Raw genomic sequence first — 27,841 nt, 5'->3', positions numbered from 1 at the left:
CCAATTAGAACCCTGTGCGGCCAATGTTTTAAATCATCTTTGAATATTACAAAAAAGGCCATTATTCCAAAGCAAAAAAAAGTGTCAGTTGCAGACTGGCGCAGTTTTGAACACCAAAAATGCTATTCTGTAATCCTATCTCCACATTCCTCACTCACCCACTTCAAAATAATTGTATACGCCATTTTCACAATTGCTACTTTAGCAATTTTGTATAGTTCCCATTCATTCCTTCCTTCTGCGGCACATAAAGTGCTTTGAATGCTGCTGAAAGGGATCAGTGCACTGCTCCATTGATAATTATATTCTGCCAATAATCTGTTGGCATACGTAAAGAAATTAAACAGCCAGAAAACTCAGATTTGTTGAACTCAATACTTTATTGCAGATACAATACGAATGTTTTTAGCGTGGTCCACACAATATTCCGAACAATTTAACAATCGATGCAATGTATGATTGATCCCAGTTGCATTTTTACATATGTAGCAGTTATCAAAATGTTCTCTTTAAAGCTGGGTCACAAACATTAACAGAACAACTATATTGAAGTTACATTCATATTACATGATACTGGAAGACATCACTTTTTTTTACAAGCTTATCCATTCTGCTCACTAATAAAATCAGATCTATCTAATTGTCTCAGCCAATAACTTCAAAATGTCTGACAATGTGCAGTTTCACAAGTAACATTATATCAGAATGCCTTAAATAAGGAATCCATGTATTTGATCTACTTACGCTGCAGTTTAATTGTTTTTAGAATAGAAATCTAGTTTTGCATCAGCAAACCAGGCAAGGAAGTGAAGCGTAACATCTTCCCACAAATGAAGTCCAAGCTGCAGGCTGAACCTCCAGAGGCAAAGGCAACAAGCAGCAAAAGGGCAGCTATATTCAATGAACTATGATCTATTGAAAGCTGTTTCATTTAAACAGGGAAAGCATCAGTCTGTTACTCTGAAGACCAATTCAGGAATCAGCTGTTGAAGATGCTTTATACCATCCTGTGCACACATCTGCTAAATGCAGGAGCAATGATAGTAGTACAGTATTCTGCTATAAAAGTCAAAAGAATTGCAGTTACTGCAAATCGGAATAAAACCAGAAAAAGCTGGAAACACTCAGCAGGTTGGGCACCATCTGTGGAAGGAGGAAGAAGAGTCAACATTCGTTAGGTTCTCATTCTTGAATTGTTCACCCTGTTTTGTTTTTTCTACAAATGCAGCCTGACATGCTGAGTGGGTCTGAAGAAAGGTCTCAACCCGAAATGTCACCTATTCCTTTTTTCCGGAGATGTTGCCTGACCTGCTGAGTTACACAGCATTTTGTGTCTATCTTGAGTGTTTCCAGCATTTTTTTATTTCAAGACTCTAAACTGTTGTTTCTATTCATTAAAGAATGCTCAAATCTTTAAGAGGCATATACAGTGCCCACCATAATGTTTGGGACAAAGACCCATCATTTATTTATTTGCCTCTGTACTCCACAATTTGATATTTGTAATTGAGAAACAAAAATTAAACTTGCACATTGTCAGATTTTAATAAAGGCCATTTTTACACATTTTGGTTTCACTATGAAGAAATTACAGCAGTGCTTATAAATAGTCCTCCTATTTCAAAACATCAAAATGTTTGGGACACAGCAATATCATGTAAATGAAAGTAGTCATGTTTAGTATTTTGTTGCATATCCTTTGCATACAATGACTGCTTGAAGTCTGCGATTCATGGACATCACCAGTTGCTGGGTGTCTTCTCTGGTGATGCTCTGCCAGGCCCGTATTGCAGCCATCTTTAGCTTATGTGTGTTTTGGGGGCTAGTCCCCTTCAGTTTTCTCTTCAGTATATAAAAGGCATGCTCAATTGGGTTCAGATCGGGTGATTGACTTGGCCACTCAAGAATTTACCATTTTTAGCTTTGAAAATCTCCTTTGTTGCTTTAGAAGTATGTTTGGGATCATTGTCTTGCAGTAGCATGAACCACCGGCCAATGAGTTTTGAGGTGGACAAAAATGTTGGAGAAACTCAGCGGGTGAGGCAGCATCTATGGAGCGAAGGAAATAGGCCGATGTCTCTAACAGTTTTATTCTTGTTTCAGTCTCATAATGGCTTATTTGACTTTCACTGGCACAACTTTGGTCCTCATGTTGATGAACAGCAATAACATTTTCCAATGGTGATGGAAATGCTAGGTGCTGTGAGCTCTCTTATACCTGCATTAAGGCGGCATTTAAACACACCTGAGCAATTACAAACAACTCTGAAGCCAAACATTATGGTGCCCAGAAATGAGGGGATTATGTGTAAACACAGCATAATTTCTACATGGTGAAACCAAAATGTACGAAGATGGCCTTTCATAAAATCTGACAATGTGCACTTTAACCACACGTGAATTTTTCTATTACAAATGTCAAATTGTGCAGTACAGAGGCAAATAAATAAGCAAAGGGTCTTTGTCCCAAACATTATGGCGGGCACTGTAACAACTACACAAGCAATGTAAGTCTGAATATCATGGAACTCATTCAACAATTAAGAGAACAGAAAATAAGTGGTTTGAAGAGTACCACCTTATTTGGTTAAAAGCATAGACAATTTGAACAATGCTCAATCTAACCAGTGCTGGAACTTCAAATGATCACAGTACATTTTGAATAATATGTTTGTAATTTCTTTTAACTGTGTCCTTCCTGTAATTATTACACTGAAAAAATTCAATAGTCACAGGAAAGATCAATGTGGAACACAAACAACTGTCTGGTCCAAGAGTGGAGAGGAAAGATTATTGTTCCCAATTTTTAGCCCTAATGAAGGGGTTTGGCCTGGAATATCGGCTCCTTTCCCTCCCATCAAGCGCTGCTCAACCAGCTGAGCTCCAGCAGTTTGCTTTTGCAATAGAAAAATCTAATTGTCTCACATAACAAGGACAAACATCTAAATCCAGTGCAAACAGAAATATGAATGTTTATTAATGGTAATTCAGACATTTATCGATAGAAAATTATTCTGTTGAAATACATAAATACATCTCATTTATGACCAGCATTAGGGAACTTTGTCAGGTTGTTCCTTGTGCCTACTCTACTGAATCATGCCTGGTGACTTCAGAGAACAGCCTACACTTCCAGCAAAGATTTCTCTTTATTGGAATATATATTCAATGCAGTTATACTGTTCTTTGTTAAATTAGTGTTCAAAATGAAACATTTACATTAGCTCGGCTATTTAAAATCCAGTATTTCAGTGGTTAAAATGTTCATGTCCGCAAGACTCCATATAAATTACATACACAACACAACTGACCTTAATTCTTATTAACTGCTCGACTGCATGAAAAGCTCCCATTTGTTTTTTGTTACATTGCATATTAATCCATGAACGACCTCATTTCACCTAGCATACCACACCCCCTGAAGTCTATTATCTGTGTAACGATGGTTCTTATTTTTGGTCCATCTACATCTCTAAACCTTTAATGTGCACGCCCCAGATTCCAGGAATAATCTAATTTCTGGTGCAACAGTTGTCATTAACGTAAACACAAACTTCAGGATCTGATTAATTTATGACCAGCACAAACGCAAGGCTAACACAATATCATGGAAATGTAATATACAAATTGTAGAGTAAGCATGATGTGTTTACAATTAAACTACATTATTAACTATCCATTTTATCTTGATGAAGACACAAGCAAAGTCTCAAAAAGATAAGACTGACCCAAAAGAGGTATAATGTATAGTTTTTGTTCTTATAGCTTCCTAGTAAATAGCTCATAAGCATTGATTTTAGTGGTTGAACACTGAGCTTTGAGGGAACTTTCCTTTCTTCATTCCCCTTCGCCCAGAGCTTGAAAATGGTCAAAATCTGTAAAATTCGACACCAATTATTTAACAAATGAGCATGTCACCGTCCTTCATCAGTTCAACTTCAGCCTATGCCATAAAGCCTAATGCTCTGAGAAAAATAAGGCCCGCTGGTGGCTCAAACTTCACCATCGTGGGATATTTCCAATTATCATTAGGCCAGGCTTGCTCCATAAGCGATCCAACTCATTAAAAACGTGGCAAAGGAAGGTGGGAAAAGTGCACCAAGTGTAACCTATTTGATAAAAAAAATTCACACACACAGCATTTACAGTAGACAGACTAGGAGCTGCAGCAGTAAGTGAGTACAAAGTGCAAACTGATCTTCATTTAGTCTGTCGATCAGCATCAGTAGGGCTTGAAGTTCCAGTAATTGGAAAAAACGGAGACCTATGGAAAAAATGCAAATGCTGCATCACCCAATAGTAAAATCTTAAATCCATATTCCTAAATCTGCCAGTTTTGTCAAGGAAAACCATGTTAGATTGTCCTTTAATGAACATTTATAATTTAATCATAACTTCTGACTAAGTCCAAACCTCCGCTCTGAATCTTAAGGCTATTGTATGACTTAATTTCAAATCAAACTCAATTTCAAACAGAATGACAAAGAGGTTTGAGTTTAGTTTAGTTTAGAGATACAGCGCAGGAACAGGCCCTTCGGCCCACCGAGTCCGCACCGCCCAGCGATCCCTGCACACCAACACTAGTCTACACACTCTAGGGGCAATATTCAATTATACCAAGCCAATTAGCCGACAAACCTGTACGTCTTTGGATTGTGGGAGGAAACCGGAGATAATCTATTCGGGTCACAGGGAGAACATACTAACTTTGTACAGACAGCACCCGTAGTCAGGATCAAACCCAGGTCTCTGGCGCTTTTAGTCAACAACTGCACCACCCTGATGGATTCCACACTTTGTTCGGCAAAGTGATTACTTCCAGTAATTTATTGCAGAGAGTGAATCAAAGAGTAGGACTAGCTGTAGTAGTAATTTGCCTGTTGTTTACTCTGCTGGGCAGTGAATGACAGAGGGGTGAAGAGGACAGTAGAAGGTAAAAAGTAGCGTTGAAGAAAGACAAAAACGACATAAATCTGTATCTACCTAGAATCAATCAGTTGAAACTTACTCAATTGTTAGAGTGTTTACAATCAGAGTCAAATAACAATGTTGTTACTGTAACAAGCAGGTTGTATCACTGATTTTCTATCTGCGATAACTGAAGTGCACAAAGTAAAACATTTTGGGTTAATTTACAGATGAAGGAAAATAGATGATACCTTATCCTTCAGTTGCTGACAAAGCTGTAGAGCAATGGTAAAGAAAACAAGCGTATCATTTAGCCAGGGGACCACACATTCCACTTTGTGTACATGGCTAACTTCAAACTTCTGGTTATTAATCTCACTGCAATGCAAAAGTGAAACAAAAATCTGAATTAATTGCTTGCTCTCATCGCCGTTTTTTTTAGCAAATAAAAATCGCATGCATTACTATTACTACGATTACTAAAACTAGATGACACCCAAAAGGCTTCTCTATTGACCCTGATGTACTGACTGCTGTATACAGTGTTGGAATGGCAGCCAATTTTAAATGAGTTCAATAGGAAGTGTTGAATTCAAGATTTATACATTCAAGAAAATTATTTGAAAGGAATTTTCTCCTAAATGGCTTTCATCCCACTGATCTGCAGGATATCCACAATTAAAAGTTGTGAAGCTTTATATCCCCACTTTAGAGAAACACCCATCTCCAATTTCCCCAAGAAGGTCAGCGTTGGATTAGGAGTTGAAATGTTCAGCAACCAGGAGATCCAGTAGGCCTTGATAGGCCAAACGCAAATGTTCAGTGAAATGGTCGCCGAGTCTACAGGAGGCCACATCAGGAACACCAGATGCAGACGAAGTTAGAGATGCATGTGAACCAACTGTTTCACATGGAAAGACTGCTGGGGTCGCTGGTAGGATGTGACGGAAGTAATAAAGGGACAGGTGTTACGCCTCCTGCGGTTGCTGGGGAAGGTATCTGGGGAGGGGGTGGTTCGGGTGGAAAAGAATAACAGAGGGATTGGTCTAGTTTAGTTTAGTTTAGTTTAGAAATACAGCGCAGAAACAGGCCCTTCGTCCCACCGGGTCCGCGCCGACCAGCGATCCCCTGCTCATTAACACTATCTTACACACACTAGGGACAATTTTTACATTTACCAAGCCAATTAACCTACATGGGGGAAGATTTGGGGAAGATGGAAAGGGGTGGGGAATGGAAGATATGACTGGTGCTGGGACCATGTTGGAGGTGGCAGAAATGTCGGAGAATGATGTGTTAGATGCGGAAGGCAGTCTGAGCAAGGGCCCGAACCAGAACCGTTACATTACAGTTGTCCAGAGATACTGCCTGATCCGTTAAATTACTCCAACACAGCATCTTTTGTTGTAATCCAGCATCCACAATTCCTTGTTCCTACATACTATATTAATATTGGATGATTTAATTAGTTTCAAGTGTAATATCAGAAGCACTCTTGTTGCAGTAAGGCTGTAGTGATCAGGGCTGTCGGAGTCGTGGAGTCGGAGCAATTTGGTGCTGCTGGAGTCGGAGTTGGTAAAAAAGTCCTGACTCCAACAACATAAATTTTAGAGACTACATAAATCGTAAGATTACGTAAGACTCCGCAATGAAAATAATTAAATTAGATTTAAGGGGATCAGGCAGAAGTAATTCTGTTCCTAAGGACGTTATTAATAAATTTTAGGTATGTACTTTTGTAGCAAACTTAACTACCTACGCATTTAGTTTTAATTTCTATTGCATTTGAGAACTATTATTTTTTTGTCATAATTTAGCCATTTAGCTCATACCTGTGGCCTTAGAATAATAAATTTTGGAGTAATGCTTTTATAATTTTTATTTAATTCAATGAAATTTTAATTTTGTCATATGTAATTTTTTTTCTTTTAGCATAATTATGTTTTTTATTCAAGAATAATCAATAAAAAAAGCCACAATAGCGTAGCTACAACCATTAGACTCAAAATTTCAAGGACATGGGTTTAAAAGGTAGCCTGGTGATTCATATACTTCTTATGAAATGCCATCTTGTGTAATGTCATCATAGTAGATTTAGAATTGTTATACCTAGGAGTCTGAGTCGGATGCACTAGAAATCAAGGAGTCGGAGTCGGATGCACTAGAAATCAAGGAGTCGGAGTCGGGTGTTTTGGGCATCGACTCCACAGCCCTGGTAGTGAAGAAGGGTCTCGACCCGAAAAGTCACAAATTTCTTCTATCCAGAGATGCTGCCACTCCCGCTGAGTTACTCCAGCATTCTGTGCAACTGAACTATAGTTAACTGGGCATTATTAAGACTTTTACAGTTAAAATTGGTTTTGTTGTGACAATCAAATCGTTGTGAAGGCCTGTTACACCTCAAATACAAGTCTGTAAAACCACATCCAATATTTTAGCAAACATCTTCTAAAACATGCATCATCTATAATCTGCCGTTCAGTAGGTTTAGAGCTGCTGCTATTTCTAAGAGTATTTTCGTTCTTCCCCCAAATCTTTCCAATATGCATTTTAGTGATGTCCAAACAGTGGTGACAAACATCTATTCCTTATTCGCTGTGAAACAGACTAAAATTAATATGTAAATCATTCAAAATGTAATTAATGAAACTTGGAAAGCAAGTGCTAAATATACCATATATACAAACTGCATACACAAGTCAGCTCTGGTTCCAATTGTTCCTTTCAATGAAACACTCTCCATTTAGAATATACATAGCATCTTTTCTGCATGTCATTTGCTCCAAATCTCAATTTAAAATGAAAAAGAATCTTGCTTGTTATTAGATATTCCCTGTCAAAACAAACTAATGCTTCAGGCAGAGTAGACATGATGCATCCATTTTACCTGTGAACAAATTCAGAAAAGCACTTACAACATGGATCCCGGGTTGTGCAGCACAGAGCTCCCAGCTGCTTTGAAGTTCTAAAAGGTCAAAACAAAACTAATGAGAAGACATCACAAGAAAGACCTTCACAAATTTCATACATCGTAAATCCTTTCTCCAATTTATGCTCTTGAAGAACACCTAAACTGGCAAGAAGAAATATTTTTAAGCTCAGATAACAGAAGTGATGCAAATATACATGGATAATAAATAATGTAAAAGCTAGTGCTGTTTTAAATGATAGACCCTTGTATATTAAAAAATCAGTTTCCTATTTACTATAAATCCAAGGTGGCGCCTGTCTGTGGTGACATGTTTCCAGCCACACAGCAGAAAATCAACAAATATGGTAGTTCTCAGCTTACCTGTATAAAAGAAACAACAGAAATCAGTGATGCAACTGCCAAGCTGCTAATTAATTTAAACACTGTATTAAATGAAGCTGCTAATGCATTTAAATGCATTAGCGCAATTGCGATCTACAGGCAGCAATGGAGCTGCCAACTGTAAGGGAATTCCCGATCGCAGGGGAATCCCCGACCTGGTGGAGGATCGCAGGAACAGTAAGTACTGTACCTGGAAACACCGGGGAGGTCTCCATTGTGTCCAGAAACGTGGCTGACGGGCAGGAGTACGTCAGACTGAAGCGCAGGGGTCTACGACCCCCTCTCCCTACCATCCTACTAACCAATGTACAATCACTGGAAAATAAAGTGGAGATCTTATGGTCAAGGCCGCTTTACCAAAGGGAGCTGAGGGTTTGCTCTGTGTTCTGTTTCAGAGACATGGCTCAACCCCAGCTCCCCAGATTCAGCCTTCTAGCCTGAAGATTTCCCCATCCATTTTTGTATGGACTGTACGCAGGCATCCAGGAAAGGGAGAGGCGAAGGCGTCTGCCTCAAGGTCACCTCTTTGCTCAGATGCGGCAGTTCGGTCTAACTCCTGCTCTCTGCACCTGGAACATCTGGCGGTGAAGTGCCGCCCCTTCTACCTCCCAAGGGAATTCACCTCCATCATCCTGACCGCGGTCTACATCCCATCCCAGGCAGACGGCCGTCTAGCATTAGAGGAGCTGCACACCGTGGTCAACAAGCACCAGACAGCATACCCTGAAGCGTTTACCACCATAACCAGGGACTTCAACAAAGCCAACCCAAACTATACCAACATGTCACCTGCAGCACCAGAACACCCTTGACCACTGCTAAACAACCATCAAGGATGCCTATCGCTTTATCCCTCTCCCTCACTTCGGGAAATCCGACCATTCAGTGGTGCTGCTTCTTCCTGCATATAGGCAGCAACTGAAGAAAGCACCCCCAGAGGTGAGGACTGCACAGAGCTGGGGAAGCAGAGGAACAACTACAGGACTGCTTGGAGTCAGTAGACTAGGCAATGTTCAAGCACTCAGCAACGGACCTGAGTGAATACGCCACAGTCGTTACAGACTTCATACGGTAATGTGTGGAGGACTGCGTTCCTACAAAAACCTTCCGAGTGTTTCCTAACTAGAAACCTTGGATGAACCAGAAGGTCCGCTTTCTTCCGTGGGCTTGATCCCGGGCATTCAGGTCTGGTGATGCAGACGTCTATAAGAAGTCCAGATATGACCTTGACAAGGCCATCAAAAAAAGCCAAAAGAGACATCCGCTCAAAGCTGGAGGATGAGGCGGATGTTCGGCAACTGTGACAGGGCTTGAATGCCATCACCTCCTACAAGGCGAAACCAGGAGGCAGCTCAAGTGACAGCGAATCATCACTCCCTGATGAGCTCAATGTGTTCTACGCACGCTTTGATAGGGAGAACACTGATGTGACTTCCCGAGCCCCCATACGCCCTGATGGTATTACAGTCACAGAGTTGTCGACGTAGAAGATCCTTCAGGGGGGGTGAACCCTCGGAAAGCGCCTGGACCTGATGGTATATCTGGTCGTGTTCTCAAAACCTGTGCAGACCAACTGGTTGGAGTTTTTGCAGATATTTTCATCCTCTCACAACTGAGGTCTGAGGTTCCCACCTGCTTTAAGAGGGCATTAATAATACCGGTGCCCAAGAAGAATAAGGTGACGTGCCTCAATGACTATCGACCAGTGGCACTAACGTCCGTGGTGATGAAGTGAGGTTGGTTATGGTGGATATCAACTCCTACCTCAACATGATCCTCGACCCACTACAGTTTGCCAACTGCCACAATAGGTCAACAGAGGATGCGATCTCACTGCCGTTCAATACCATCATCACCTCCAAGCTGGTTACCAAGCTCACGGAACTGGGTCTCTGCCCATCCATCTGCAATTGGATCCTCGACTTCCTCATCCACAGACCACGGTCTGTTCGAATTGGCAGAAACACCTCTTCTTCACTAACAATCAGTATGGGAGCACCTCAAGGCTGCGTGCAGCCCCCTGCTCCGCCCACTCTATGCTCATAACTGTGTCGCCGGACATAGTGCAACAGTATCTTCCAAGTTCGCTGATGACACCACCGTTGTTGGTGAATTACAGATGTTGAAGAGTATAGAAGTGAGATCGACGGATTGACCAAATGGTGCCACCACAACAACCTGACTCTCAATATCAGTAAAAACAATGAACTGATTGTGGACTTTGGAAGAGGAAGGATGAGGACCCTCAATCCTCAGCGGGACAATGGTGGAGAGAGTAAAAAAACTTCTATTCCTGGGCGTGCATATTTCCGACGATCTTTCCTGGACCCAGCACACTGATGCAATTATAAATAAAGCACATCATCGCCTCTACTTCCTGAGAAGATTACGGAGATTCGGTATGTCAGAGAGGATTCTCTTAAACTTCTCCAGGTGTACAGTATAGAGCATATTGACTGGTTGCATCATGTCCTGGTTCGGAAACTTGGAACGTCCAGGAGTGGAAAAGACTGCAAAAAGTTGTGACCACTGACCAGTCTATCACTGACCTCCCCACCATCAAAAAGGCAGCCACAATCATCAGAGACCCACACCATCCTGGCCACACACTCATTTCACCACTGTCATCGGGAAGAAGGTACAGGAGCCTGAAAACTGTAATATCCAGGTTCAGGAACAGCTTCTTCCCTACAGCCATTATGCTATTAAACACTACAACCTCAAATAAGCTCTGAACTACAGTACACTATTATTATCATTATTATTGCACTAGTGTGTGTGTGTCTGCTTGTGAGTATGTGCATCGTTTATCATATTGTTTACAGTGTACAATGTTTACATATTCTGTTGTGCTGTAGCAAGTAAGAATTTCATTGTTCTATCTGGGACACATGACAATAAAACACTCTTGACTATTTCTCGATTCACCCGTGGCACCAAGCTCCATTCTCATCCTGTTCCTTTGCTCCCTAAATAGTCACAACCGTGCAGCCAAATTGTGCTCTCAACCCATTCACAAGTTTGCAGATAACAGGAAGTACAGGAAGGAGACAAAGAGCTTGGTAGCATGGTGTCAAGAAACAACCTCGCCCAAATGAAAGGTCTGGCCAGACTCAGGCAGCAGGGTGCAGTACCTGCTATAGTCTGTATCAATGTTGCTGAACTGGAGACGGTCTTGGTGTTGACTCAGAACGCATTCCCCTGCAATTTCCTGCTCCCAGAACCTGGTGCTAACCATTAAGTTAATTAAAACTTAATGTTTATGTAGTCTTTGATATAAAAGAAAATTATTTTATCTAAACTACTGTTACCGAAAAGATTAGACCCCAGTGCAGATTCCTGAGTAACGTAATTACGTATACTCATTCACCCAAACCAGGTTACAACTATAGACCAAGTCTAATCTATAAAATAAAGCTTTGACTGTTTAAACCAAATGATATCTGCATCAGATAATTTTCATAAAGATCCAGACACTGAACAACTGCACAAACTAACCAGGTTATGCCAATTACAATAAAATAGTTTCCTTCTTAAACATCTATGAGCAACTTTACTACTGACAAAATGCACCAAAAACGATGCTTTATTTCACCTTATTCAAATTGGGCTGCAGAAGATGAAGCTGGTAGACAATGAAACAAAGTTTGCTCAGATTAATGTAGAAGTTGGCAAAGACGTCACCAGGAAGAGATGGCGTGAACATTTTCTAAAAGGGAATTAAGAAAGTTATTCAAATTATGCACAGATAAATCCAAATGTATAAGAAAAAGTTGAAACTCTTTAAGAATAATAATTAATTCTTTTTTTTTGTTTATCAGTAGCAAGATGTAATAATATGGAGATATGCTGATCAAAGTGACAAGGGAACAAACTAACAAGTAGGAATTTCAATGTTCTGTTTCGGTACATATGACAATAAAACACTCTCGATAAGTATATATATTTGTGAGCATTATACAATGCAAATACAATCTCTGACCATTGAAAGATAAAATCTCCAGAATTAACTCCAAATGGAAACTGATGCCCACAATGTTTCCCTCAAGACATTTTTTATCTTGGACAAGTTAAAAAATGAGGCTTTGTAAAAGTATTAAAGTTCATATAAATCACATCTGCTGCCCTGCCCTCATCGATACACGTTAGTACCCCTTGAAATAAGCGAATTAAATTGATCAGACAACATTTATCTTTGACAAAGCCATGATCTTTGCATTTAAAAGTGATCATTAATCTACTCACTCAGAATTGCTTTTGAGAGTGCAGGAAGACAATAATCAATCATGCAGGAGGACATATGCTCACCATTAAACTGCTCGAAGCTACTTCTGGGAGCGTCATAACTGCAGGAGTGGTCAGTCTATTGCGAGCACGGGTTAGCTGCAACATTACTGCATCCATGAGCTTAAAGAGAAAACGTCTTTATTTTGTCAAGCTCCGATTAAATTAAGAATGGTCAATTATCATTCACGTAATCTTTTTGGATTAGTTTTAGAAATATAATGCTCCCTTCACTGAATTGTGAATAGGAGAAAGACTGTCCTTTGTCTACACAAATATTTATCTTAATTGTGAAGCTGACTTTGTGTTTTTGGGCCAAAGTCCCAGACTACTTTTTTTTGTTCAAGAAGGAACTGCAGATGCTGGAAAATCGAAGGTAGACAAAAATACTGGAGAAACTCAGCGGGTGCAGCAGCATCTATGGAGCGAAGGAAATAGGCAACGTTTCGGGCCGAAACTGAAGAAGAGTTTTGGCCCGAAACGTTGCCCATTTCCTTCGCTCCATAGATGTTGCCGCTTCCGCTGAGTTTCTCCAGCATTATTGTCTACCCTACTTTTTTTTGTATTCTTTCCGTCCGTGGGACTGAATGGATGCTTCAGAGTGGTTCATATGAAAAGAGAGGCTTTGTCCTGGGACAGACCAAGCGATTCCCAAGCAAGCCACCATTGCCTCATCAGAAGTGAGTCAAGTCATTTTTCATACGCAAGATACAATATGAATGCAATTTTTTACAAAAATAATTAACTGAAATATTTTGCAGTCGAAAGACATTCTGTTGCTATTTTGTCATCTCGATACACTGCTGTTATTCTAAGTCATCCCCCAAATACTAATCAGCAAATATAAATCACTACAAACTACTCTTGATCTTGATAGTTTAGAGGATCTTCAGACACAGGCAAGCAGTAATGTCATAGTCAAGGCGATAGAAAAGTAAAATGACTTTCCTTTGGAAATAACATTTCAATCTGTTCTTCCAAAAGCACAAACTTGTGTTCTGGGGGAAAGGTTCAAATATCACAGGCAGCTACTTCCCTCGTGCAGGAGGTTATGCTTCCTATTGAAGGCCACCACCTTGTTTGGGAGAGTTTGAACATTTGGAGGACACCAGCACACTACTGTCTTCCTGTGCCCAGGAAATATGTCCTAAGCAGAGACCTTGTATTGGAAATTAGTTGTATTTTGCTGCTTTTATTTTAAAAGCGGCCTCCTCCATCCTCACTCCCCTGACACTGCTTGAAAGGTAACTCGGGTCTGTATATGGACTACTTACAGACAGACGGCACCATATATTAACAAAATAATCAAACACTATTAATGATTCACAACTTTTTAAAGGAGTTTAATTTTAACTACTGAGTGAAACATTACCAATCCAAGGACGATTAACGCTGAAGAATCGTTGTACTCTGACCAACCTTGTTGACCTCTGCCCCAGTCTTAAACTGGTAAGTTTGATCTCTGCTATTTAGGAGATACAAAGCTTGACCAACGTGATTCCTGGCATCCTGAATCTGTGAAGGGGAGAGAAAATATTAAAATGGAAGGATTCTAGGTCACACAGCGAGGTGGGTGGGTGGAGGCAGGGGGCTAAGGAAGAGGATGAGGTGACAATACCAGGTAGAAAGACCATTAACATATAATTGAGAATTCTTATACAAGTCAAGAATACAATAATAGCATGAGAAAAGACTTTAGCCTTTTACTCACAATAATTCATACTGTTATGCAGTTTTGTTTATATATACTGAACTTTTTGTTGTTATTTACTATGCTGTTTAAGGTGTACTATGTTTACATATCTGCTGTGCTGCTGGAAGAATTGTATTGTTCCGTTTCAGGACATATGATAATAAAACTCTTGACTCGGGAAACCTTGATAAAGTTTAGAACAATGGACCACAATCTGCCACAATCTCCAAACAGCATTCCAGATACCACTCCACAACCTACTAAGGTTGCTAGATCAGAAATATTAACAGCATCCCTGTCTACAGATAATGGCTGAGTTTTCATTTTGGTGTATAATACATTTCTCCAGTGCGCACTGCAGTTTTTTTTTCTAGCTGAGTACAAATGGTCCAACCACTTAAACACGATCTCAAGAAAGCTGGAATGAATGAAAACTTTGTCACGTGTGACAAGTCACTGTGAAATTCTTTGATTGCATATCCAACAATGGCTACAGATAGGACACTGACAAAGTTACAAAGTAACCCACGCCGGCTCCTCCTCTCTTCACCCCCCCACGGACAAGGATTGATACTTAAATCCCCCATTAGTAAATTATACAGGGTCTGAATTCCTTATATGTACTTTTATTTAAATAGATGAGGTAATCCGAAAACGCAAATAACAAATGGAATGAATAAAATCAAAATCCATCATTACAAAATCATCACTGAGCTCTAAGGTCAGTGGTAACATGAAGGGAATCAAAAGTAAACCACCTCCAATCACAGTCATTATGCAAAGAAACCAATAGCAATATTTTTGTCAAGATGAGCAAAGTCTTATTAAAAAAAATGAGCAACCATGTCCAAAGAAAGAAGAAAACTGTGGTGATAAAAGCTTTTACCTGCTGTATTTTCCACTGTTTGTCCTCCCTGAAGGTGCAATGCAGAACCTGGTTGTGTTTAGGCAGCTTCAGGTTAATGTCCTATTTTAAAGAACAATTTTTCAATAAAAATTCAAATGCTGCCTCTTGACAGTAACCGCTGCCAAGATTTGTGAGAACTCTTTATAGGCACAAGTACTTGTGAGATGACCATATTGCACATTGAATTTAACATTTTTTAGATATGTATATCAGAACTGGCTAGGTCTAATACAAGGTTAACTCTGTTTTTCTCTCTCATGATAAATGATCCAGTATTCCTTTTTATTTTAGATTAACAGCAACAGCCGAGTACTGTAAGTGAGTTCCACCATTTGTGTTTTCTCTTTCCTCTGCTCATTCTTCGTCTTGACTTACATCCAGCTCCATTCAGAGCAGCTACAGTAATCAAGCCCTCACCATACTCAGAGACAACACAATCACCACTTGCTCCTCCACCCCCATCACGAATGAGCCCTTTATTCTCTCTACACTCAGCGATAGAATTGCTGCCTTACTACGGATGCTGTCTGTACAGTGCCTGTACGTTCTCCCCGTGACCGCGTGGGTTCTCTCTGAGATCTTCAGTTTTCTACCACACTCCAAAGACATACAGGTATGTACGTCAATTGGATTGGTGTATGTGTAAAATTGTCCCTAGTGTGTATAGGATAGTGTGCGGGGATCACTGGTCGGTGCAGACTCGGTATCTCTAAACTAAACTAAACTAAACTAAACTAGCAAACTGTTTAAGAAGGAACTGCAGATGCAGGAAAATCAAAGGTAAGACAAAAATGCTGGAGAAACTCAGCAGGTGAGGCAGCATCCAAGGGGCGAAGGAAATAGGCAACGTTTCGGGCGTTGTTCATTTGGATGTAACTAAAATTGAGACCTTACCCATTTTCTATGGGGAAGATTCACAATCCAACTTATGATTTCAAAGCAGAAATGTTTATTTCCGTTGCCTTAACCAATTTTAATCTTTTCTTGAAATGTTATTTGATGGATAACCAACTAATTTTCACATGGATATTTGCAGCTGTGCACCAAATGGTCATCACCGTTCCTACACTACTACAGTGACCACACTTCATAAAAGCACCATGTTCTTTGTGAAATATTATGGGACATGTTAAAATCTTAATAAATGCACTATAACATTCATTTGTTGATCCTTCCCCATTTGAAACTATTTCTTTAGGTACTCTGGCATCTAAGGTGTCAAACCTTGGAGTTTCAAGGTTGATTAATTTCATCATTGCACCAGTTCCCTTTTTACAAAAGTATATTTGTTTTAAAAAGAGTTGAACTCCATCTCTAGTTTCAAGTATATGCACAATGGTTAAAACAAAGATAGTTTGAAAGGGAATGTAGAGCTGAAATACTTAAAAATACAGCAGTAATCTGCATTTAAAAAAAATGTATTTACAATCATAGCTTTTAAAATATAAATTTGGATGTTGAAAATTATCAATTAGCAATGGTGTATGGATTCAATTGTTAATTTAGTTATGAACCTGCCTGTGTGTACTGTTTGAGGGTAGATGGGGAAACTGTTCTTTCTGTTTGGTCCCATCTGCATTATATTCACTGAACAGCACAATTATATCTGCAGGCGTGCAACAAAATGTCAGCTTTGCCTGATCACTGCTAAAGCAAAAAATTCAATGATATGGTATGTGTGTTTTCCCAAACAGGAAAACTCAGCACTATAATACTCTCAGATTCGATTGCTAGATATACCTGCACATTGTGATTACATGCAGATAATAAGGTTAATTTTAACAGGAGATGCATTTGTATTTATACTCACTGCTTGAGTCAATGCGTCTCCTTGTAACGTCAGGACACCCTTCACCTGATCTGTGCTGGATAAGAAAATCAATTTGAGAAAATATTCATTTCATAATTTATATCACAATTTGTTTGATGCATGAAAAAAATCCATCATTTTGAGTTGTCTATAAAGAATGGGAAAAGAAAATCAATTAAATAAGATTCTAAGTAAGTTAATAAATACAGTGATGGATAATATTATTTAATCATGTACCATACTCTTCTCAAACTTCCCACATAAAAACATTGCTTCTTTCCTATTTGGATAGTATCTTTCACACAAGGATTGAAAAATAAGATTGAAATGGATGCCTCAGAGAATCACGTTTGGTGCAGACCTACTTGAATTTGACTCATTATTTTTTAAATCTGGTGCTCAGCTAAAATTGAAAGCTTTTTTGTTTCATTTCCAGAGAGCATGCAATGTCGATTGATTTTACTTGACTTTGTACCAAGACACCAGGTCAATTAGCTTCTCCTTATAGCTTGTGGTCCCCACAAGATCATGTCCACTATGTAACAAATAAAGACAAAATGTTCAAGAAATGGGTACTAAAATGTTATACAAATATATGTATATAATCCCAGGAATGTAAATAATCAGACAGCATCATTTTGGTTCATCGTACATCATACATGGAATGCGCAGGTTACAATATTCCACATTTTTGTCAAATAATATTCCTATTTGAAACAAAACCATGCAGCAAAGGACATTTCATATCATGGATTCATAGAAATTTAGAGTTATATACAGCACGGAAACAGGCCCTTAGGTCCATCTCATCCACATTGACCAATATGCCGAACTACACCAATCACATTTGTCAGCTTAGATGATGCGAAATCTTTCTTTTCCATATAGCTGTCCAAATATTTTTTTAAGAATGTAGTTATGCCCATCTCTACCACCTCCGCTGGCAGTTCATTCCAAACAACCAACACCCTGTGCTGTCCCTCAGATCCTTCAAATCCTTCTCCTCTTACCTCAAACCTATATCCTCTAATTTGAGACTCCCCAACTCTGCAAAATAGACTGTAACTATGCACTCTATCAATGCATTCCTAATTTTATAAACCTCCATTAGGTCACCCCTCAGCCTCCAAGTCAGCCTTTGCAATCTCTAGTAATCTTCATGCACTCTCTGAGAAATTGCTCATTCCAGGTTTCACCCATCTCACTGGAAGCTGCAGAAACATCATCTTTACAGTTCAATTTTTAAAATTAGATGAGACCCTCCATCAAGTCCGCAGGCTCCCTATTCTGGTTTTTTTACACTGGTTATGAAAACAAGTACAGATCACCTGAGGAGGTTTTGGACACAAGACAACTTATTTATTTTAATAGAAAGCAGGCAGCTTAGAGGGAGCAAGGATCAATCTCCAGCATTGCAAAGTAGTTGGAAAGATGCCACTGCAGATTTGTTGGGAGCAGGAGTGTGGTACAGGAACTCAAAAAGGTGAAAACTGAGAACTGAAGATCTGGATGGAACAACACACAAGAGACTAAAGCCCCGGTCATTATTTCCAAGTAAGCCATGATATAAAGAAAATAAATAATGTAAGTGATGTTCTTTAGCCAGCAATTATGCATCATTTAATGCTCTGTAAATATGTGATTAAAGAACATTTGATATTCAGATACCTTGGTTGCATTCAGAAGTGAAGAAGGTCACCAAGATGGGTAAAAGGTTTACACCATCCAAATGAGAAACCTTTGCAAAGTAGCCCTTTTGTTGATGTATTCATTGTAAAGTGATTAAAAACGATATTTTCTATTAAAATTATTCTTTGCAAACCTGGGGATCCCACCCTTTTGGGATGTGTTTTATTAAATAAACCTACTCTGCTGTATTCAGTGCAACATTGCTACCAAAAATCATTGTTTGCTATTATGTACAACAAAAACTGAAGATAGCTGCTTACGATGAGCTTCCAAGTTTGAAGTTCTCCTGTCGGGTTTGACCTTCAGATCCAGAAGCTGAGAGAGTAAAGCGCCGAGAGGCCTCCTGTGCAAGAGGAGCCGGTCATTAGTGAAGAGAAAGGCAAACCAAGTACTTTGAAAAGCAGCAACATTATGCTTACATTAGTTGCCAACAGCCAGCATTTTTGTTAATAATTATCATAGATAGATTTCAGTAATTTCACTCTAAATTCCTAGATGACTCCATAAGACATAGGGGCATAATTGGGCCTTTTAGCCTGTCGAGTCTGCTCCACCACTCGATCATACCTGATCTATTTTTCCCTCTCAGCCCCATTCTCCTGCTATCACCCCGTAGCCTTAGATGCCGTTATTAATCAAAATTCAATCAATTTCTGCTTTTAAAATCCCCAATGATGTGGTCTCCAATGACTGGCGTCTGTGGAAATGAATGCCTTAGATTCACCACAATCTGGTTAAAGAAATTCATCCGTCATCTCTATTCTAAAGGTACGTCTTTACATTCTAAGGTTGTGTCCTCTGGTCCTAGACCCTCCATAACAGGAAACATCCTTTCCACATCCATTTTATCTAGGCTTTTCATTATCTGATAGGTTGCAATGATATCATTGCTCATCCATCTAAACTCCAGTGAGTTTAGGACAAGGCCTTCAAACACTCTTTATATGTTAATTCAATTGTCCCCGGAATCATTCTTGTAAGCCTCCTCTGGACCGTCTCCAACAGCAACACATCCTTGTTCAGTTACAGGGCCCAAAACTGCTCACAATATTCCAAATGTGGCTTGACCAACACCGTAAAAAGCCTCAGCATTACATCCTTGCTTTTAGATACTAGTACCCTCAAAATGAATGCTAACAATGCATTTGCCTTCCTTACTACTGACTCAAGCTGCAAATTAACCTTTGGAGAATCCTGCACCAGCACTCCCAAGTCCCTTTGCACCTCCGATTTCTGAATCTTCTCCCCATTTAGAAAATAGTCCACATCTTTATTCCTTCAACCAAAGTGCATGACCGCACACTTTGCTACGTTGTATTCTGTTTTCCACTTTCTTGCCCAATCTTCCAGCCTGTCCAGGTCCTTCTGCAGACTCCCCACTTCCTCAATACTACCTGGCCTATACTCAATACTACCTATCTTTGTCTCATTCGCAAACTTAAGTTTGGGTTTATTAGTTAGAACCAATTCTATCCTAATTAGATGATTAAATTGATAAGCTCTGATTTTGTACTGAAAATCAGCTCTTAAGTTGCATTCAAAGCTGAAGGCACAAATGCTATTTCATAATTTATGCAGCAACCATGTTGAAGAGGAGGATTTGCACAGTACATTGTTCAATGTGTATATTACATTGGCAATTTGACACAATTTTGGATTTTATTTCTTCGGCACAAGAATGTTGGAGTTCAAATGAGATCTGAAATTGACCAATGTCCTCTTGGAATGTTTCTATAACAAATTAATGGAAGTATAGTTCAGTTTAGTCTAGCATTAGTGCCATTGAAACATACCGCTGCTGCAAAAATGCATTTCAGTCTAGATCCAAGGGAGACAATACTGAACTAACAATGACAATAAGATACCCAAGTTGCACCACAAGAATGGGAAGTCCAGGCGTATGCTTGCAGAATTATTACCTTGTTAGATCAAATGCCATTTCCAACACAGTCAGAAACATTTGTTAATCTGGATGGATGATATATTAGGTGTTAGTTTGGCAGCATTGCATTTCATAAAAGCACTTATTAATATAAAGAATTTTGAATAAGATACATCTGAAAATTTAGAGGCTAAATTTAGTGTCTGCAGTACCTTGTTTAGGTGATACTTGGGAACACTATAAACAGTTCTGTGTGTATATTGCAGAAAAGGCACAGACATGTTGCAGGTTTACGAGAATGTCAACAAAACCGTGAAGGTAGAAACATAGCAACATAGAAAATAGGTGCAGGAGTAGGTCATTTGGCACATCGAGCCTGCACTGCCAATCAATTTGATCATGGCTGAGATACCCATCAACATTAACGATGTTATATATTTTTTGCTCTCAAAAGAGAAAATTGAGGATGGTCTTATTGAATTCTTTAAGACTGTGAAGACGTTTGAAAGAGTAGATGACGATAAAATGTTTCTGCGTGCAAGAAAGGACAGTACAATGAATCATAAATACAAGAGATCCAAACTTCCTGTGCAAAAATTCTAAGTAAATTACCTTAAGAATATCTTTTAGCTGTTTCAGGACAGCGTGAACTTCTTCGCGCAATAACCATTTAAATTCTTCCTCCTGAAATATCCCAAAAATGCAAGCAATCCTTATCAACAATATAATTTGGAGTGAAGAGTGCTTTCATTACAAGACATAATGGCAGCAATGACAAAGAATGCATAACTAAGTCATAGCATCTCGACATTACCCAAGCTAATGGTAATTCAATGCTTTTGCTCTCTTTCATTAAAAGACGTTGATCAAAAATAAGGGACGTGACACAACTTTATTCTTGGCATTAATCCGTGGACAGAGTAAAATTCTAAACAATTTCCCACTATTAAAAATAAGCATACATTTTAATTTAGCCTTCCATCAAATACAATGAATGAAAATGAATCTGAAGAAGGGTCTTAACCCAAAATGTCACGGATTCCTTTTCTCCAGAGATGTTGCCCGACCCACTGAATTACTCCAGCATTTTGTGTCTATCTTTGAATGAATATTTCATTTGTGACCCTTAGACAGATCAAGTCTAACCTTCAAATATTTTGTGCTTTTCACATCAGCTTCAGTGTAAATAATTTTCCTAACCATGTGACTATTAAAGTTTTGAAAAACTGAAATCGCTTTACATCTTTCCCAATTCCAGTTACTTCTGGCTTGCCTCTGAAGAATAATTTCCAAACCACTACTGTTAATCTGCCTAATCAAAGCTATGCACTCAGCGCTTTCCAGAGCTTTTGTGCAAATCTATTAATGCGACATTACTTTATGCCTCTATTTATGAAATTTTAAATCTTATATCCTAAGTATTTTATGCTATATTCTGAAATCATGATGACACAAAAGACAGCAGATGCTGGAAAAGCAAATAATCTACAGGAGGAACTCAATGGGTCGAGCAGCATCTGTGGGGGGGAATGAATGATCGACGTTTTGGGTTGAAATCCCACTTCAACACAGAGCGGATAAGGGGAGTCTCAATTCTAATGCAGGTGTCGGCCCAAAACATCTACCATTCTTTTCACCTATATGCTCAACCAGCATCATTCTTTCAGAAGCACGGTGCCATCTTTAAAAGTTACTGATGATACCACTGTTGTTGACAGCTCTCGATGAGTCAATTGGAGGAAGATTGAAAATGTGATTGAATGATGGCAGAACAATATTGCTCTCATTGGATAGCATACAACAAAAGCTTTTCAGTAAACCTGACAATAAACTAAACTAACATGTTAGCAAGACCAAGGAGATGGCTGTTGATTTCAGGAGGGGAAAGGATCCATGGACCTGTCTTCATCAATGGGAAGGTAGTGGACAATCAACAGCTGCACGCTCCTACAAGTGCATATCCTGGATAATCTGTACTGGGCCCAGCCAAATTGATGCAATCACAAAGAAAGCACATCAATACCTCTGCTTTCTTAGAAAATTGAAGAGATTCAGTGTGTCAACAAATACTCTATCAAATTGCTACAGGTGCATGGTGGAGGGAGGGCATTGCGACTGGTTAAATTATAGCCTGGTTCGCCAAATTTGAACACCCGGGAATGAAGGTGGCTGCCACTGCCTATCCATCACTAGTACTGACTTCTCTAACTCTGAAGGGCTTTATAGGAGGTGCTGCATCAAAAAGACAGCCAATATTATCTAAGGTCCACACCATTCCTAAAAGCCATAACCACCAGATTCATGAACAGCTTCTTCCCAGCAACTATCAGGCTCGTGAACAGTACACAACACTAGCCTAAGCAACTATGATTTTCTGCAGACTATGTCTTTGGTTGCACGGTCTTTGTTTTTTTCACTACTATAGTTATCTAGTATTATGGTTATTAACATGGTATTTGTAATTATTATATATTTGTCCGTGTGGCATTGCAATCACGGGCCTGTCAGCTACAGCAAGAATTTCATTGCTCCTTTGTCAGTACATATGACAATTAAACACAAAAGAAAGGCACAAAATGTTGGGAGTAACTCAGCAGGTCAGACAGCATCCCTTGAAAAAAATGGATAGGTGATTTTTTGGCTCAGGACTCTTCTTCAGTGTGAAGAATTCCACAATAAAAGAATGTTTGTTGTAGGTTCACATTACCTTTGCTACAACTCACATTGCTGAGACACATAAAAACAAGCATATATTTTCAACAGTAAAAATAAGCTAGTCAGTAGTGCTTAGTATACATCTGCCAAGTATCATCAAATCCATGTCAAATTAAAAAAGCTCTTTGTTGCATTCCTGCATTGCAGAGAGGTTTCGATAAAAACATATATTTAACACTTATGAATGGCATCAAAACATTAACTGTATCCCTCATCACAAATGTTGCCTGACCTGTCAAGTATCCCAAGAAATTTCTATTTCATATTTCACTTGGGAAGCTTACAACCCAATGGTATAAAATTGATTTCTCTAACTTCAAGTAACTATTGTTTTCCATCTCTCGTCTCACCCCCACCCTAGTTCTCGGACTCTTTGCATTGTCCTTCGGATTAATTTTACTGCTTGTATCCTTCGTTGTCATCTTCCCTTCAGCCAAAATTGAACCATTCTACATTTCCTTGACCAGCTTCTCTTTTGATCTTTGCTTACTCTCTAGAATTTAGAAGATTGAGAGGGGATCTTATAGAAACTTACAAAATTCTTAATGGGTTGGACAGGCTAGATGCAGGAAGATTGTTCCCGATGTTGGGGAAGTCCAGGACAAGGGGTCACAGCTTAAGGATAAGGGGGAAATCCTTTAAAACCGAGATGAGAAGAACTTTTTTCACACAGAGAGTGGTGAATCTCTGGAACTCTCTGCCACAGAGGGTAGGTAGTTGAGGCCAGTTCATTGGCTATATTTAAGAGGGAGTTAGATGTGGCCCTTGTGGCTAAGGGGATCAGGGGGTATGGAGAGAAGGCAGGTACGGGATACTGAGTTGGATGATCAGCCATGATCATATTGAATGGCGGTGCAGGCTCGAAGGGCCGAATGGCCTACTCCTGCACCTAATTTCTATGTTTCTATGTTTAAGAAGGTACTGCAGATGCTTGAAAATCGAAGGTAGACAAAAGTGCTGGAGAAACTCAGCGGGTGCATCAGCAACTATGGAGCGAAGGAAATAGGCAACGTTTCGGCCCGAAACGCTGTCTATTTCCTTCGCTCCATAGATGCTGCTGCACCCGCTGAGTTTCTCCAGCACTTTTGTCTACCTTCTCTTTTGATCTGTCGTTCTCACACCTTATCCTTTCATTTCACTCCCTCTCCCCTGACTCTCAGTCTGAAGGGTCCCGACCAGAAACGTCACCCATTCATTCTCTCCACAGATGCTACCAAGTCCCGCTGAATTACTCCAGCATTTTGTGTCTATTTTCTATTTATATTTCAGATTTCCAGCATTTCAATGAATATATTCCCAACAACGAACCATCACGATTCTGAACATTGTTGTTTAAGGGAAGGACGGTGTAGTCAACCAGTGCAGGATCTTGAATCCATGGACCCTGGCTGTTGCAATATTATATTGAATATATTGCAATATAAGGTTATATTGAATATAACAATCCGTTGCAACATAACTTTGTACAGGGCTACATCCCTCCCTACCACAGTAACCCAATTCCAGCCGCTGACCGGCCCACCTCGCCCGATATCCTTTTTAAACCACATTTGGCACTCTCCTGCCGGTGCTTCTTTCCCCCTCTCACTCTGCCCGTCACCGGGGAAGGTGCAGACTCACCAGCACCGCCCGCTCCGCCTCACTCGCCGCCGCCATCTTCTTCTGAAGGACAAGAGAACCGCTTCCGTTGTCCGCGGCTAAACCGTTCCTCCCCTCCCGCCTGTGCCGCGTCTGTAACGTCCCCAGCGCTTCTGAATTAATTCCTCATCTAAGTTTGAAGCCGTTGAAGTTTTGATGCAGCATTTTCCTTTCCCCCGAATTGAAAACTGAAGCCGTAGCCTTGAGGTGCCTGTGTTGGTGGTCAGTGAGGTACGATACCCTAGACCCTGCAATCCCTCCCTCCCCCACCCAAGTCGCACCAGCTTCTCCTTTTCACCCAACAAACAGCTAACAATGGCATGTTTCCTTTATCATAGTTACTTTTTTCCATATCTTTCATTCATTGTCCTTTATCTCTCCACATCACCCTCTATATCTCTCGTTGTCCTTATCCCTAACCAGTCTGAAGAAGGGTCTCGGCCCGAAACGTCGCCCATTCCTTCTCTCCAGAGATGCTGCCTGTCCCACTACTCCAGCTTTTTGTGTCTATCTACAATATAACTGTATTTATTCCAGGAGGGGAATTGATCTGCCGACAGTCATAAAAACGCAAAATACATGAAATTAAAGTGACGAGTGGAAAGGATTGGGGATATGCAGATTGAGAGTGGGGACTCAGTCTCAGTCCACCCCACGACAGATGGGGGAGGGGTTGTAAAGTTTGATAGCCACGGGGAAGAAGGATCTCATGTGGCATTCTGTTATGCATCTTGGTGGAACCAGCTCATGGAGGGGATGCTCCACAGTTTGAGGAGCATCCTTCCCTCCAAGATTTTGTTGTCAGTTCAGATCAGCGACAACGATGAGTCAGCCTACAGGGATGAGATCCAGCACCTGACCACCTGGTGTGCCAACAATAACCTCGTCCTCAACTCCAAAAAGACGAAGGAGATTATTGTTGACTTCAGGCAGACCAGAGGAGGCAGTCATACCCCCATCCATATAAACGGGACTGAGGTGGAGCGCGTCTCCAGCTATAAATTCCTCGGAGTACATATCTCGGAGGACTTGTCCTGGTCCCTCAACACCTCCAAGCTGATCAAAAAGGCACAGCAGCGCCTTTACTTCCTTAGGAGGCTCAAGAAAGCCCACCTGTCCCCCCAGATCCTGACCAACTTTTACCGCTGTACCATAGAGAGTATCCTGACCACCTGCTTCACGGTATGGTACAGCAGCTGCACTGCTGCGGACAGGAAGGCACTACAACGGGTGGTGAAAACCGCGCAGCACATCATCGGTGCCCTGCTCCCTGCCATGGATGCCCTCCACCGAAAACGGTGTCTGAGACGGGCTGGGAAGATCATCAAAGACCCCTCACACCCCAACCATGGACTGTTTGCCCTCCTCCCATCAGGGAGGCGGTACAGGAGCCTCAGGTCACATACTAGTAGGATGAGGAAAAGCTTCTATAACAACACAATCACACTGCTGAACTCGGAGTCCCGACGATAGATTTCTCTGGTCCCTCCGTCCCCTTTGTTTAATTATTCTGTATTTCCTGATTATTCTGTATCTTCCCTCTTTCTATTTTTTTTGTTTTTCTTTAGGTACAACTACTACGGACTGACGCAAAACTGCATTTCGTTGTACTGATACTTGTATTTGTGCGATGACATTAAAGTTGAATTGAATTGAATACCAATTGATTTCTGCCAATGAGGAATTCCAAGATCCAGTTGCATGGGTACGAGCAGACTTCCAATTCCCTGAATTTAATTTGTGTTGTTAAAAATACAACATTTGCCAGTAAAATACCATGTTTGATTTAGTGTCCTTGTGCAGAAAAAAAAATCTGGCTTAACACAATTAGATATAAATAGTGGCAGCTGGAATAAGACCAAACATTTCATCTCACTTGAGCTCCTTAAATGTAATCATTCACCTGCTGCATTTCTCCATGTTCCAGTTTCCTAAGTCAGAACTTAGTATTTTTGACATTCTCACCGTGCCAGATATGCTTGTGATAACTGGAAAGTATACAAGGATTCAGTTTCAAATTATTCCCCAAACTTTCCTACCAGCAAATAAGTGGCCACTTTCTAATTTCTTGTTCTTTCATCTCTCAAAAAAGTCTTATTCATGCATTTTCATCTCTTCCATTTCCAAAAGATGGAGAACTGCAATAATTTGTATGGTTTCAGTAAGCACCTTGACTGGAAAACCATTTTATACTGCAATCCCATGTTAGGTATTGAATTTCCATTTAGTTGTTTTCTTTCCTCCCTTTGGTGCAGATTTGTTTCCAAAGACTGGTCGTTGCTTCACCTCTCAGATAAACTTGACAGTCACTGGACACTTTCTGACCATTTAGCATGTTTTTAGTCATTTAGAGCATTTAGACCATTTAGAGTCTTTGTCCCATCCCCTCCCCTGACATCAGTCTGAAGAAGGGTCTCGACCCGAAACGTCGCCCATTCCTTCTCTCCATAGATGCTGCCTCGCCCGCTGAGTTACTCCTGCATTTTGTGTCTACCTTAGAGTGTTTTTAGTTTTGGTATTCATATTCAAAACGAAGTATGGCTCAAATTTTGAAGACATGATCTAGACAGTTGTATACCCCAATTGGTCAGTGGAAGTCATTCAAATTGGTAGTAAATAATACAAACTTTTCTAATTTCAGTATTACGCATACCAGGGCAATCACAGCTAATCCAGCATGAGATGGTATCTACAAATCCTAGGTTCAGAATGACCTGGGAGAACAAAATCAGGTATCAGCTGCTGGAACAAACTTTAATTAAAGATCAAATTATATAAGATGAACTTTCATTTAGGAGGGGTTTTTTTTGCTTAAAAAAATTAAATCATAATTGTAAATGTTTGTACGGCAAAATAAAATGCAGACAATTACAAATTAGTTTCCTGAATAAAAAACACTTTTATTGACCAAGCTAAACTGAAATTTAGTTTAAAATAATTATCCACTGTACTTTCGAACACTCATTTGACAAATTGTATACAATTGAGTACATAACAAAATA

The 27,841-nt window shown here is 39.9% G+C and overlaps 1 protein-coding gene and 1 long non-coding RNA gene across 3 annotated transcripts; one reads left to right on the top strand and one right to left on the bottom strand.

Moving 5' to 3' along the window:
• Positions 1–361: 361 nt before the first annotated feature.
• rogdi (rogdi atypical leucine zipper) lies at positions 362–25,030 on the bottom strand. Of its 2 annotated transcripts, none has more exons than XM_055651776.1 (11): positions 24,822–25,030; positions 21,099–21,170; positions 18,865–18,947; positions 16,916–16,970; positions 15,085–15,165; positions 13,925–14,020; positions 12,530–12,628; positions 11,817–11,930; positions 7,824–7,873; positions 5,160–5,286; positions 362–1,143 (listed from the first exon to the last, which is right to left on the bottom strand). In XM_055651776.1, exons 1-11 carry the CDS (start codon positions 24,855–24,857, stop codon positions 1,084–1,086), a joined length of 873 nt encoding a protein of 290 aa, XP_055507751.1. In that variant the 5' UTR covers positions 24,858–25,030; the 3' UTR covers positions 362–1,083. The 2 variants fall into 2 exon arrangements, with proteins under 2 accessions (XP_055507751.1, XP_055507753.1); XM_055651778.1 differs by having other exon boundaries at positions 362–4,264; positions 24,822–25,029.
• On the top strand, positions 24,933–27,619 carry LOC129707036 (uncharacterized). Its single transcript, XR_008725134.1, has 2 exons — positions 24,933–25,070; positions 26,408–27,619. It is a non-coding gene; the product is annotated as an uncharacterized LOC129707036 (long non-coding RNA).
• Positions 27,620–27,841: the final 222 nt, after the last annotated feature.

The sequence above is a fragment of the Leucoraja erinacea genome, chromosome 20 (genome assembly GCF_028641065.1).
Source record: "Leucoraja erinacea ecotype New England chromosome 20, Leri_hhj_1, whole genome shotgun sequence".
Taxonomy (NCBI): Eukaryota; Metazoa; Chordata; class Chondrichthyes; order Rajiformes; family Rajidae; genus Leucoraja; species Leucoraja erinaceus.
This window is presented reverse-complemented; position numbering and strand designations above follow the sequence as displayed.

Coding starts and splice junctions, on each gene's coding strand:
- rogdi (XM_055651776.1), bottom strand. CDS start 24,857: ATGGCGGCGGCGAGTGAGGCGGAGCGGGCGGTGCTG. Junction 12,629..13,924: donor CTGGGGCAGAGGTCAACAAG/GTTGGTCAGAGT, acceptor TTTCTCTTTAAG/CTCATGGATGCAGTAATGTT. Junction 7,874..11,816: donor TGCAGCCCAATTTGAATAAG/GTGAAATAAAGC, acceptor TTGACCTTTTAG/AACTTCAAAGCAGCTGGGAG.